At 52.1% G+C, this 14,277-nt stretch overlaps 1 protein-coding gene and 1 long non-coding RNA gene across 6 annotated transcripts in view; one reads left to right on the top strand and one right to left on the bottom strand.

Annotated features, from left to right (window-relative positions):
- ARAP3 (ArfGAP with RhoGAP domain, ankyrin repeat and PH domain 3) overlaps positions 1 to 14,277 on the bottom strand; it is a 530,251-nt gene that overhangs the window by 259,476 nt on the left and 256,498 nt on the right. For all 5 annotated transcript variants that reach the window (XM_085617771.1, XM_085617775.1, XM_085617774.1 and 2 more), the window contains exon 14: positions 8,334 to 8,499. In XM_085617771.1, the coding sequence (XP_085473897.1) occupies positions 8,334 to 8,499 (166 nt within the window). The remainder of the gene's footprint in view (positions 1 to 8,333; positions 8,500 to 14,277) is intronic.
- LOC146810702 (uncharacterized) overlaps positions 1 to 14,277 on the top strand; it is a 199,915-nt gene that overhangs the window by 82,362 nt on the left and 103,276 nt on the right. The gene's annotated exons all lie outside the window — the stretch shown is intronic.

The following is a 14,277-nucleotide window of genomic DNA, read 5'->3' as shown; positions in this document are numbered from 1 at the left end:
TTGAAAGAAGGAAAGCACAGAGCCAGGATGCCCGTGGCGAGGTGAGATGGTCATAACTTTGAAAAAGGGAGGTCATGACTTCACAAGAAGTGGAGCTGAACTGAGGGTTTGAGAGGGAGCTGCCGAAGCAATGTGTCGCCTGCAGCAAAGCCTCGTGACGGTAACTGGTATGACAGAGACATCACAAACCGGTCTAATATGTACAACCGCGAAAAGGAGCCCTGTTGAATCCTGCACCAGCAAGACACAAGTGACAGCAGTGGCAGGATGCCAATCCACGGCCATAAGGTGCCGGTAGTACGAAGGCCCAAGACACGCCAGGCGGTGTGTCAAAACCTGTAAAAAGGGCAGATGACAAGCAGTCAAGCCTCAACGAACAAGAGCGAAGCCCGGAAGGCACCTAAGCCTACCAGAAGGTAGCTAAGCATACCGTGTGGATGCTGGAACCACACGAAGAAAGCAAGGACCTCCTGAAGCGGATAGTGAGCAGCCCAGAAGTGCACAACAGCAAGAAGGCAACGGCTCCAAAAAGGGGCACCAAACAAGCCGGACACTACATAAGAGCTGGCGGAACAAGCAAACCAGGCCAAGAACCACGGACACCGCATGAATAAAAGAGCCTGCACGGATCCGCCTGGTAAGAACACAGAGCAGATATAGAGCAGGAGGAAAAACATTACAACCATGAAAACGTGACCCAACAAGTCATGTGGAAACTGAGTAGGACAATGTCCCAAGCAGTAAGTAACCCATGCCCATTGCCTGAGAGGAACAACAGTCCCTTGCAAGACAGAGTAGGGGGTAAAATCTAGTTACGACAGTGGAAAAAATGAGGACAAATGTAAAGGTGCCGGACCCCAAGAAACGAGTATTCCAAGGAAAACATGCCCCTTTGAGAGTGCACAGCATGAACCCAAGCAAAAGCGTGGAAACCCCCTTACAGAAACAGCAGGGATTATGGAAACCGCTGTAGGATAAATAGCCAGAAGGAGGCCATGACCACGCACAGCAGAGAACATCTGTAAATCCACTACCTTGTAGAACAAACCCAGAAGGGGCTGTTCGTTTAAGTGGCACCAATAAGCAAGCCACACAGCGGCAAATAGGGTGTCAGTTGTAAAAAAACTGCGACAACAAGGTGTCCCGCCAGGCATGCGAGATAGACACCGCAAGGCATGGAACCTATGCCAGGTTCCGATGCACCACAGACATGTAATAGAGCAATGCTGTACAAGGATCACTGTAGGAATAAACAAGTGGCACCCAGCAGGATGACCATGGGGAGACTCCATAGGAGCGTACCAAGGCAAAGGCAGAACCTAATGCCAGCAAATACCCCACATAGGGTAAGGCTAATCCCCAGTAGGGGTGTCCTCTTGGGCTAAGCACACAGTTAGAGGACTGAAAAACAAGAGAAGCAGCCGAACGGTTGTACTGAACGAACATAGAAATGGCTAACCAGCCATGAACAGTAACCGGCACTAAAACTAACCAGTACATTAGGTTGGGTGCCGTAAAAGGAGGCACAGAATATGGCACCAAGATTTACTGCAGCCCGGACAAGAGACGGGAGACTGCCGAATCCGTGTGGCGGTCAAAAAGATCCACCCCATTGAACTACAGATCTCTGAGGGCATCCCGAATAAGATCAGGGAAGCGACTGTTGCGCAGCCAAGTATGACGGCGTAAAGCCACAGCGCGAGCAAGGACCCGTCCCATAGAGTCAATCGCACCAAGGGAAGACTGAAGGTAGAATTGTGCCATGTTCCTGCTATGCAGCAGAAGACAAAGCAATTCTGCCTGTGGCCCTTCTGAAACAGAAGGGAGAAGGTTCGCAACTGAGTCCCAAAGAGCTGAGGATGCGCGTGTAAACACACAGGCCATATTTAAAGCCCGGACGCCTGCGCTGGCAGAGGCGAACAGCCGGCGCCCACAATCATCCAGCCACCTAGACTCCCTGGTGGGAGGTAACAATGGCAATGTGGGTGAAGACTGTAAATTAAAAGCCGCCTGAACAACTAGGCCCTGAGCTGTTGGGTGAAGAGACAGGCAAAGAGGATCACCCGGAGCAGGGCGGTACCTACGAGCAATAGCCCGATCAACAGGGTCACTAGAAGAGGGTCTGGACTAAGTGCCACGCAGGATGTCAAATAAAGAGTCCCCAAAGGGTAGCAAAGGCTCTACCTCGATGGGCTCCAAATAGAGCAGATCCAATAAAGGGTCGTAAAGTAGAGGCACTATAGGAGGCTGAAAACGGAGTACAGCAGCCGCCCCAAGAATAGCGCGCACGAAGGCAGCACTAGATTCAGTCGCCATCCGTGTAGGTGATAACACACCATCGGTAGGAGACGGTTGAAGACTAATCCTTCCAGTAGACATTAGGAGTGGAGGAGCCGGAGACTGACCCGAAGGTCAGGCAACACTGGGTACTTGCACCATGGGCCCTTGATCTGGGGAGTCCAGGGAAGCATCATGTTGTGAAGGAGGAGGCGTAATAGCTAGTACCGGCATCGACCGACACCGTGTAGTAAGAGTCGGGAGGAGCAACAACCTCAACCAAGGGAAGAGGAATCGACGTAGGTACCGGCATCGATCGACGTCGCATCGGAATCGCCTGGACGTCGACAACCTCCAGAGGGGATTCGACCTGGACGCCGTCTGACGTCCATCCCACCGCAAAATGTGCATGTTGGAGCAAGCCGGGTGTCGAGCCGGGCGTTGGGCCGGGCGTCGGTGCCGACGCCGCCTCCGATGTCGACGCAGGAAGCCACTCAGGGCTATGCGAAGGCTGACTGGGTGGGCTGGACGGGCGACTGGGAGGACCCACTGGGCCGTGTCCCGAAGGTGCCGTACCGGCTCCGGAACCGGAGTCGATGCACACAGCCGGTGCCGAGGAAGAATCTGCCGGCGATGATCCGACATGAGTGCCTTCCACGTCTTTAGGGCCCAAAGGCGCTCCAGGGAGAGGGGGTGACCTAAAGTAAGACTGCAGTGCTTCGGAATAAGCCTCCATTTGAGCACGCATCGCTCCAACTCCCGGAAAGGGGGGGTATGGAGGAAGCGACTGCCGGGCGCCCTTACCTGGTATAGAGCGAGAGGAGCGTGCGCCAGCAGTACGCGTATTGGAGGAAGACCTCCGTGCTTGACGTGTGTGCTTGCGCTTACCTGCCTTCGAACGACGTTCGCGGAAACGACCTCTGGAAAGGGCCCGATCCTGAGAGGGAGAGTGGCGACGCGAAGGGCCTGGACCAGACAGCCGCGCTCCCAGTAGTTTCATGCAAAGCTCTCTCAGGGACTTGAGCTTCATCTTCTGACAGGTGTCGCACTCCTTGGAGTCGTGGTGTATGCCGAGGCACCACATACAGATGTGGTGCGGGTCAGTGCCAGACATCTGACACGCACAGGCTTCACAAGCCTTAAAGCCGGAAGGCATTGCACACTGTTCCCACGACACCGAGGGTGTCGAGAAGGCCCAAAATCCAGGCCAAGGATCTGCTTGTTTCCCAGGATCCGAGCTCAGACACGGAAAGAAGAAAACTGACATCAGCGCGCCGGGAGGGGCATTTATGGCTCCGCTGACGTCATGTCCGTGGACGACGTCAGGGCAGAGCCGGGCAGCGCCAGCCCCCGGCACGCAGAGCTGCTGCTGCGGAAAATTTTCCGGATCCAGTCTGACGCCTGGGGATATTCTAAGTTAAGGAATCTGCAGCTAGACGTCTCTATCAGATCTGGGGTGCGTTGGTAAAGGGGTTACTGATGAAGGTGATTACAGTGGTTGAGAAGGCATAGCTGATGGAATTACCGCTGGAATTATTGCCGGAATTATCAGTTGTGATGGAGGAGGAGACTTCGCAGCTGCCTGAAGAGGTTGTGGAGGTGGCATTGCATGCTGTGGAGAAGGATAATCGTGTATGATAACTGGAGAAGCTGGTCTAGAAAGAGAGTACTCAGGAGTACTTAGAATCAGATTGTGAGGGGAGTCTGTGTGCTTCCATTCGCAAAAATCACTTATTAATCTTCTTCTCTGCAGCAGATGTGTGTCTCTACAGGGATGCTCTTCACCTTGATGTAGTGTGTGTCCTTGATGTTGAACCAGCCCACAATGGTGGACAAGTAGGTGCTGTATCTGTTCTTGATGTTGATGTCCTCATTGTCAAATGAGGATGTTGTGTCTCACCATGTCTTCTCTTTTTCGATCCGCCCCTGCTGGAGTCCTGAAAGAGGGTGATAGGGCGAATAGTAGAGGGAGACGTCTTCCTTAACCCCTTAGATATCTCTCCAGCCAGAGAAACTTGTTTTTTTGCCGTTCCTCTTGGCCATACAGGTAAATATTCTCATACTTTCTCAAGGTGTGCCTGGAGAGGGCGTTAAAGTGACAACATTTACCGGGGTAAAGACTATGTGGCAAGCAAAGCACAGAGATAATGTGCAGGTCTGTTTTTGCAATTTATTTGCCACATTATGGGCACTGTGCAAAAAGAGATTAAATTTTGCAAAAAAAGAAAACTATTTCCTGTCAAAATTCTTTGAAATTACTATCCGCACTAATGGTCATCGAGTGCACTGCTTTAAAAATGCTTTTGAGGTCAAATTAAATGAGAAAAAAACATTCAAAAGGTAGATTTCCGTGCTCCAGGTTCCTCTCAGAAAGAGACAGATAAAAGGACTGAGTCAACTGCTACCTGCAGGGCATGATGGGACACTAGAGGCCAAGGTGTCCTAAAGGCGCAGTGTTCTATTCTCTTTTTAGCAAGGCTGTAGCCTTTATAGTTACATTGCACGATCCTTCCTTGTCATTCACTATAAAAAAGAATAAAAAGGGTTTGTGAATGATGTTTTTAAAATGTCACTTTTGTTTCCTTTTAGTTACTTTTTAAGACTACTAATATTTTCTTCCATAATTAAGAGTAAATTTAGGGAATTGGAAATATAGCCTGTCTCTAGGCTACTAAATGTTACATTTTTGTCACATATACCTTCTGGCCTTTCCAAAATAAGACAAGATACTATTAAAAATGTGATTTTGCAGAAGTGAGCAGGACTATTAAGTGCTTGTGATTATCAATGGAGATTCTCTGATGAGAACGTGCTTTATATTTAACACAGGCACCTGGTATAGTTAAACCAGGGAGCGGGTAGACCAATTTCCCACATGCAATTCAGATTTAAAACCATTGCAAATAAGATGACAAATGATTATTCAAGCATGACAAGCAATTTGTTTACCTTAGGTAACACATTTTCTTGTAGAAACTTTATCTAACTGAAGAATCCTCACCTTGTTAATTTCTTCAGATGTCAGACTGGATCCAGAAACTTTTCAGCAATTCCCTCACACACTGACAAATGGTGTCATGCAGTTCCTCATCAGATCCATCTACTCTGCATCTAACATTGGGTCCCTATATATACCCACAATGGTAGCAGCCTTCACTGTGGTGAAGTGAGCGTGCAAACTTTTTGGGGGCTATTTCTTGGCCAGCCCATAGCAGATCTTGGTGCATAACACAATTAATTTAGAGATGGTCCTGTTTTACACCGCTTTGCCTTTCTTAGCCCCAGAGAAACCAATGAAAAGTCATTCATCCTTATATCCTGTCAGTAGTCTCTGGTTTGGTCTACATAAAAGCTAAGCACCCTCTTAGGGTCAAGGTGGAGAATTGTTCTTCCTCCTTGGATAGACGACTGGCAAGATGATGGATTTCCAAATGTGGAAGGGAGTGAGTGCCTTGGGTAGGAATGCATCTTTTTCCCTGAGGACTAATTTGTCTGGGTAGAAAGAGGTAAAAGTTGGAACCACTGACAAGGCCTGAAATTCACTCACTCATATGGCTGATGTTATGGCGATGAGAAATGAAGTCTTTATAGTGAGGAGGCGGAGGGGACAACTGTGCATGGGTTTGAAGGAAGTGCACAGGAGGTAATTAAGTACCAAATTAATACCACTGTGGCATCACAAATGGTGTTGGCGGAAACATGTGGCTGAGCCCCTTCAGAAAAAGCATCACAACAGGTAAATCGAAAAGGGACGCCTGATCAGGTAAATTTAGGATAGTCAAAAGAGCCGAAAGGTAACCTATAACTGTTGCCACAGAAAGGACAAACAAAGCTGCTGGACAGATGGGGGATGGGAGGAGACTGCTTCACATCACAGCACAGTTCGCCCCTTAGTATTATGGTAAATGCAGTACAATGTTTGGCTTACTTGAATATTAGCTCTAGTTTTTCACCAGAGTGGGTGCAGATAGTGCTACATTTCTAGACACTTGTGTTTCTGGATTTTATCCTTCATCAGTAGAGAGCAAAAAAATAATCACAACAGGGGTTGCTGAGAATGCTGCCACAGTCCTCACAGGTCTCTATACCTTTCACTGACACACAGGTGCATCTCCAAAAGCTCATCAGCTCGCTACAAGGGAGCCTTTTTAAACAGAAGGGGGATGGGAACACACTGCCTGACGCCACATTACAGTTCACCACTTAGTATTATGGTAAAATGCAGTACAATGTTTGCGCTTACTTGAATATTAGCTGTCGTTTTTCACCAGAGTTGGTGCAGATAATGCTGAAAATCTCTAGACACGTGTTTCTGAATGTTATTCTTCTTCATTTGAGATCAAAAAAACGAATTGCATCAGGAGTTGCTGAGACTACTACCACAATGCTAAGGGGCGAACTATGTTGTGATGTGAGGCAGTGTGCTTCCACCCCCGTTCTGTTTAACAAAACTGTAGAACACCCGATAACTGTGCATTCTGTGGTTGGATGTGCCAGGAGGAACACCGAGCAACACACTTCTCCAAGAGTCCTGAATAGATAGATTTTGTGGATGGAAGTCTGGCAGTCAAGACAATACCAATCACTTTAATAGCAATATCAAAGCTATCATATGTCTCCGCTCTTTGTCCATACATGGAGGTGTAAGTTGTGCAAGCTCAGGTGCAAGACTCGCCCTTGCAGCTGTGACAGGAGATCCTCCCTAAGGGGCAGCTAGATAGAAGGACAAATGCTCGTGGTCACAAGTTCAGGGTACACCACACTTTCCTTGCCCAGTCCAGAGCCATTAGGATGTCTGGGGCCTGGTTTATCTTATTCTTCTTCGGTACTCTTTGCAGGAGAGGGCATACAGGAGTCCTGACCCTCAATGTTAAAGGAAGGCATTAGACTGCCCTGGGAACTCCAACACGCCACCTCTGAGTGTAACTGCAATTTGTGAATCAATACATAACTTTGGCTGAGTTCATCTGCTCCAGCATTTAAAGATCCTGCCAGGTGCTGGGTGGTCACGGAGATGCCCTGCATGTTCAGCCACTTCCAGAGATGCAAGACTTCCTGGCACAGAACCCTCAACCCCAATCCTCTCTGTCTGTGCAATATCTCATGTGGGCTGTGTTGTCCGTGAGTTTATGCCTGCTCCTCATTGATTGGAATACCTTTGGTGCCAAGCGAATCACCTGCAACTCCAATAAATTGATGTGAAGGCGAGCTTCGACCAGAGACCAGAGCCCTCTGAGCTCCACCTTTCCTAGGTGAACTTCCTAACCAAGCAACAATACATCTGTCATGACTGTTAGCTCTGGGAGGGATAGGGAAAAAGGGTTTGCCACTGATCCAATTGCGGTTCAGCAGCCACCACAGCAGATCTTTCACAGTATCCTTCGACACCTGGAAGGAATCTGATAGGTTGCCTCAGTGCAGAGCACACCAAGACTTTATATCCCACTGCAGAGCCCTCAGGTGCCACCTGGCATGATCCACAATCAAAATGCAGGAGGTCAAGAGGCTCAGAAACCTCAGACATGCTCTCACTGAGACCCAGGTCAAGGGCTGAAACATTGGGATCATAGCTGAACATACTGGACTTGTTGAGGCAGAGGAATGGCTCGTAAGAGCAATATATCGAGGATGGCTCCCATGAAGGGGAGCCATTGAGAAGGAGTCAGGTGTGACTAGGCACATTGATGGAAAACCCCAACAATGTCAACAGGTCGGCCGTCGTCTGGAAAACCTAACAATGTCAACAGGTACGATTGTTTGAGGCAAGTCTGCCTTCAGTAGCTATTTGTCGGCGTATGGGAAGACTGGTATTCTCAACCTCCACAGATAGGCTGCTAATGCCATCATCACCTTGGTGAACACCCAAAATGCACTGGTAAGGCCATAGGGGAGCATAGAGAACTTAAAGAGTTTGTGGCCTACCTGAAATCGCAGGTAACACTTAAGGGTCCTTCCTAACCAGTTAGATAGTAGTCACATAGTGCATGCCTTATTTTTAGCTGAACGTAAAGTCCTTGGGAGAAAAGTGGAACATGGATTAGTGGGTCGCTGCTTACCAAAGAAGACTCGTGAACTGCCATCAGAAGGCGACCATGGATCCAAGTTAGGCAAGGGAGAACCATCAGATTCCAGTAAATCAGTCACGCTTGCTGACTCTGCATCAAAGAAAAACTGCATCACTGTCTTCAGCACATCAGGACCAGCCACGCCTGCACAAAGTACCTATGAGAAACAAGGGACACTTTTGCTATAATGAAGCCAAGAGTCTCTATAAGCATGGTACAATGTTAGGGCTTTCACTATGAGTGAGAATGTGAAACATTATGACAACGCGCACTGAAGGTTAACAAGCATTAACTACATGTGCATTTGTAGACAATGGACTTTGATTTGCTTTCACATTTCCTGCAAAGTGTGTGGCAAAAAGCTTGAAAGAGTTGCCACAAAGATAGATAAAAAAATTAATGTTTCATAAAACGCAGGAAGGAGAATGAAAGGTTCTCTCTATTCCAATACAAACTACTCCTTGTATTTGCACTGAGTATCATGCAGTGTGGTTCATCACATGCATGTACACACATTCACGATGGGTTTCTGTTCAATTTCTACATGTCTGTAACAAGGTCTAGAGACCTTTGCAAATTTGCAACTCCTAGTTCTTAAAACCATTGTCTGGAAGTGGCACACTACTGACTGTGAGTAGCCCAGCTTTAACAACCTTCAACAACCAGTCATTAAGGCAGGGAAAGACTGGTATCCCCATCCTCCGAAGATGGGCTGCAACCAACCACAGCCATCACTTTCATGAACTCCTAAAGGGTGCTGGCAAGGCCAGAAGGTAGCACATCAAATTGGTAATGTGCTTGGCATTGTAGTGTTGTCTCCGTCTGGACTGGACCATTTGCTGTGAGGGTCCCCAGGTGGTGTTTGGGCCAAACCCCCTCTGAACGTGTGTGTATTGGATACGCCCGACATCCCCTCGGACGGCGTGCTAATTACGGCAATAAATAGCCCGGGGCACTGGGCGTGGCAGGGATTATACTGGCCACTACCTTACAACACGTGTGGCGTGACCTTATTCCTAGGCCTTAGGTCACACCACTACATTGGCGACGAGGTGGTCTCGCCCACCCCATCGCGTGCGCTGCCTCCCTCCGATCACGCTCTTGCCCAAGAAGCGGATCTGCGCATACATTGCAGCCCTGCTGGCTCCGTCATCCGTGAGGCTGTGCAACCCCTCGCCGGCGCTGCCCCAGCGCATGTGGCCCCTGCTGCCTCGAGGCCGCTGACACCCTGCCTGGCCTCCCTGGCTGCCTCCACAGCCCTGGTGCCTGCTTCCTACCGGCCTGGACGCATGCCGGGTATGCGGAGCCGGCACACGCGGAGCCCCGGGACAAGCTTGCCGTTCCTCACGCTTCTCACGTGCAACGCGGGACCCAAACCTGCCGTTTCTCACGCATCTCGCGTGCAACGAGGGACCTGAGCCTGCCGTTTCTCACGCATCTCGCGTGGGGTGCCGATTCAACGTTTGGAAGACCCAGGTCGCCCTTCCTGGCATCCCAGGCGCCCCTGGTCATCAGAACTGCATGGTGTACCCACGATCAACGCCGGAGAGGTTAGTGTACGCCCCCGGAAGTGTGCAAGTGAGGCCCCTGCTGCCCGCGCCCATCCTCTGCGGCCATGGCCAACGTGCCCCCCCTGGAGCCGTTCGCAGTCACCGGCACCCCCCGTCGCAAGCCGCCCGGTGGAAGAAGTGGGTGGAACGGCTGGAGAACTACTTTGTCGCGGCGGACGTGGTGGCTGAGCGGAGGCGTGCCATGCTGTTACACCTCGGAGGGGAGGCGATCCATGACATCTCGAAGGATGTAGCTGAAGGTGGCCCACCCAGGACGTACGACACACTGCGCGACGCCATCACGGCGTATTTTGAACCGTTTGCGAGTGCTGACTATGAAAGGTTCCTGCTCCGCCAGGCCCGCCAGCTCCCGGAAGAGTCGGTGGATGTCTTCTACGCAAGGTTGAAGAAGCTGGCCAGCACGTGCACCCTCCCTGATGCGGACGACGAGATTCGCGCTCAATTCATCCAAGGCTGCGCGTCCTCGAAACTACGCGAGAGGGTGTTGGAGGCGGACAACATGCCCATGCGCGACATCCTCACACTGGGACGATTGAAGGAACTGTCCAAGGCCAGAGCCGCGCACATGGAGCCTAAGCAGGCGGTCGCAATCAAGACAGAGCCGGTGTGCGCCCTGAAGACCGAGGCTCCCGACAGTCGCACGAAACAACCCCGGCACAGAAATCCGAGACCACTCAGGCCTCCCCTGCCCGTGCCTGCGTGTGGTGTGGCGGAGCGACGCCCCACAGAGGAGCATACCCAGCACAAGGCAAGATCTGCAGCGCATGTGGCAAGGCCAACTATTTTGCAAGCGTGTGCCTGTCGACGCCAAGGAAAAAGCAGGGTGGCCCACCCGGGAGGGTAAGACAGCTGGAACCGCTACCCAGCACCTCTACCAGCAGTGACATGGACGACGATGAAGCGGACGTGGCCTCCGTCCATGTCGTGCGGATGCTCAACACCCTTGCAGCCACGCTGTCCGCAGAACCCATGTGCACAGTCACTGTACAAGACCAGGCCGTAGCTGCCTTGATCGACACCGGCGCGTCAATCAACCTGATGGCTGCCAGCGTATACCAGACCCTGAAGAACGCACCGATACTCAATCCAACGAGGGTGCAAGTATACGCCTACGGCACCAGTTGCCCGCTACGCCTGTGCGGGTTGTTCAGGACGGATCTGTCCCACTACGCCACTTGGCTACAAACCAAAATCTACGTGTCGCAAGAAGGAGCTGGGTTCCTGCTCGGCTGCCGAACGGCCCAAGACCTCGGGCTGATCCACTTTGCACTCACAGTCCAAACCCGCAATTTGGACCATCTAGTACTGGAACATGCGTCACTATTTGTAGGAATCGGATGTCTGAAGAGACCCGCCATTCACCTCCATATAGACAAGTCAGTCGCCCGGTGGCCCTCCGGCACCGACGCATTGCGTTCCACCTGCGGCCCAGGGTTGAAGCGGAACTACGGACACTCGAGCGGGTGGGAATTATCGAAAGGGTGAGCGGGCCCACTCCATGGGTGTCGCCCATCGTGGTAGCCAAGAAGCCGAAACAGCCGGACGCAGTGCGGATTTGCGTTGACATGCACATCCCCAACCTCGCCATCAAGCGCGAGCGCCACCTGACACCGACCATAGACGACATAGTTGGAGAGTTATCTGGCTCAAAATGGTTCTCTAAAATGGACCTAAGATCGGGGTATCACCAAATCCCCCTACACCCGGACTCCCGCCCAATTACCACCTTCTCCACGCACGCCGGCCTCTGGCGATACACCCAGCTAAACTTTGGGATATCGAGCGTGGCGGAGGTGTTCCAGAACACTATTCAGAACGTCCTGCAAGGGCTGGACGGCGTCTTGAATGTCAGTGACGACATTCTAGTCCACGCCCTGACCCTGGACGAACACATCGGACGCCTCCGGGCAGTGTTTACCCGGCTTCAGGAGCGAGGGCTGACCCTCCACAAGGAAAAATACGACTTCCTACGTAAGGACATTAGCTTTTTTGGATACAGATTCTCCGACCAGGGAATAGGCCCGGATCCGGAAAAGGTCAAAGACATCCACGCAGCCCCCGCGCCTACGTCGGTGACGGCCGTTCGCAGTTTTCTCGGGATGGTCACCTACTGCGGGAGGTTTATCAAGGACCTTTCCGACCTCACTGGCCCCCTCCGCGACCTCACAAAAGCCTCTGCCACCTGGGAGTGGGGTCCGGATCAGCAGGAGTCATTCCAGAAAACCAAGGCGGCGCTCTCAGCCGACACGACCCTAGCCTACTTCGATCCCCGGAATGAGTCACAACTCGTGGTGGACGCCAGCCCGACAGGCCTCGGAGCTGTGCTATGTCAACAGCAAAGGTGTGGAGAATGGGCCCCCGTCACGTATGTGAGCAGAACCCTCACACCGACGGAGCAGCGATACTCGCAGATTGAGAAGGAGGCCATCGCCATCCTGTGGGGTTGCCGGCACTTCCACATTTATCTGTATGGACACCCTTTCGTGGTAATCACGGATCACAAACCCCTCGTCCCGCTGTTCCAAGGCTCCTCGTCACGTCCTCCTCCCCGGATTGAAAAGTGGGTACTCCAACTCCAGGAATTCCAGTTCACCGTGGAGTACCGACCAGGCGCCCGAAATCCAGCCGACTTCCTATCCAGACACGCCCGCCCGGCTATTGACTCGGAAGCCACAGAAGCCGCTGCCACAGAAGAATACGTCAGGATGATCGTGGAAAGGTCCAGACCTCTACCGATATCACTGGAGGAAGTGGCGCGAGCAACCAAAGATGACGACTGTCTGCAGATTGCCATCCAAGCCGTCGCGTCGGGAAACTGGAAGCCACTCCAAAGCCCGTCGTCTTTTCGCACGCCTGAGGCCCAAGCTTCACTGAAGGCACTCCACCAGGTCAGGAACGAACTATCCGTGTCTCGGGAAGGATGCCTCCTGAGAGGTCCCCGCCTGGTGCTGCCTAGCAGTCTCACCCAGCAGGCCGCACTCCTGGCAAACGGCGCGCACCAAGGCATTGTCAAGTCAAAAACCCGCCTAAGGAGCAAGCTCTGGTTCCCAGGCCTCGACAAGGTAGTAGAAAACACGATCCAGCGATGTCCTCTGTGTTTGGCGACCAGCCTACCCAACCCTCCGGCGCCAGTGATCACTGAGGAAGGCCCAACGTCGCCATGGGTGCGAGCCAGTGCAGACTTTGGTAGTCTACCCGGGGGAAGATACAAAGCTAGTGGAAGTGGAGGATTTCTCGCGGTACCCCGAGGTGGAAATCCTACCCTCAACAGCCGCAACCGAGGTAATCCCCAAGCTGGAGAAAATAATTGCCACCCACGGCCTCCTAGGTGAACTGCGCACGGACAATGGTCCACCGTTCAACGGGGCTGAGTTGGCCGAGTACCGACAGTCCCACCGCATCAAGCACCGACGCATAACCCCGAGGTGGCCGCAAGCTAACGGAGAGGTCGAGAGGCTAATGAGGACTCTAAACAAGACCATTCAGATTGCACTAGAGGATGGCCAAGGCCTGGAACTAGCCCTCTACCAATTCCTGCGCGAATACAGGCTAACGCCCCACTGCACCACAGGGGTTCCTCCTAGCCGCCTCTGTTTTGGCCGGGCAATCAAGGACACTATACCGCACCACCCCACGTGGGAGTCGTCACCAAGCCCGCCCAACCGTTCCATGGAGAACAGAACAAAGTCCAATCGGGAAGCGTCCCGGAAGAGGAGAGCCGCTGACAGCCCGATCCAAGTTGGTGACAAGGTGCTAGTGAAGGACCGCCACCCAGGCGGGAAGTTCCACCTACCATTCGAGCTAGACCCTTGGACAGTCATAAACGTTAATGGTACCCTGATCACGGCAGTCAGAGACGGAGAAGAGGTCACTAGAAACGTGCCGTTTTTTTAAAATGTTCCCGCAGGAAGCCGAAGAAGATCTTCCAGAGCCAGGAGACCACCGCCCAGCGTCACCCCCAGGCCCTCAGGAACAGACAGAGGATGAGGGCCCCCGCACGACAGAGAATACAGGGAATGGCTCGACCCTGCAAGCCCACGGAGCGAATGCACCACCAGGGACGCAGAGCCGCCCAGAGATGGCCGGTGCAGATGGTTCTGAGGACCTGTTTCAGACCCCACCGGACAGGTGCAGTCAGAGCAAGTACTATCTACGCCCCTGCCCGCAGCCATTCCAGAAGTATCGAGACTTTGTGGCCCGCTGTCAACCGCGGAAGTGAGAGCAGGCTGCGCCCCCGCCAAGACCAAGTAAGACTGTTCTGTTTGTTTTGTTCATGAGACTCTCCAGTATTTGTTATGATGTTACGCCGCCATATGCGGTGTTGTTTGGTTTTCGCACCTCCAGGTAAAGGAGGAATGTAGTGT

This window comes from Triturus cristatus, chromosome 7 (genome assembly GCF_964204655.1).
Source record: "Triturus cristatus chromosome 7, aTriCri1.1, whole genome shotgun sequence".
Taxonomy (NCBI): domain Eukaryota; kingdom Metazoa; phylum Chordata; class Amphibia; order Caudata; family Salamandridae; genus Triturus; species Triturus cristatus.
The sequence above is the reverse complement of the archived record's forward strand: the minus strand, read 5'-3'. Positions and strand labels throughout refer to the sequence as shown.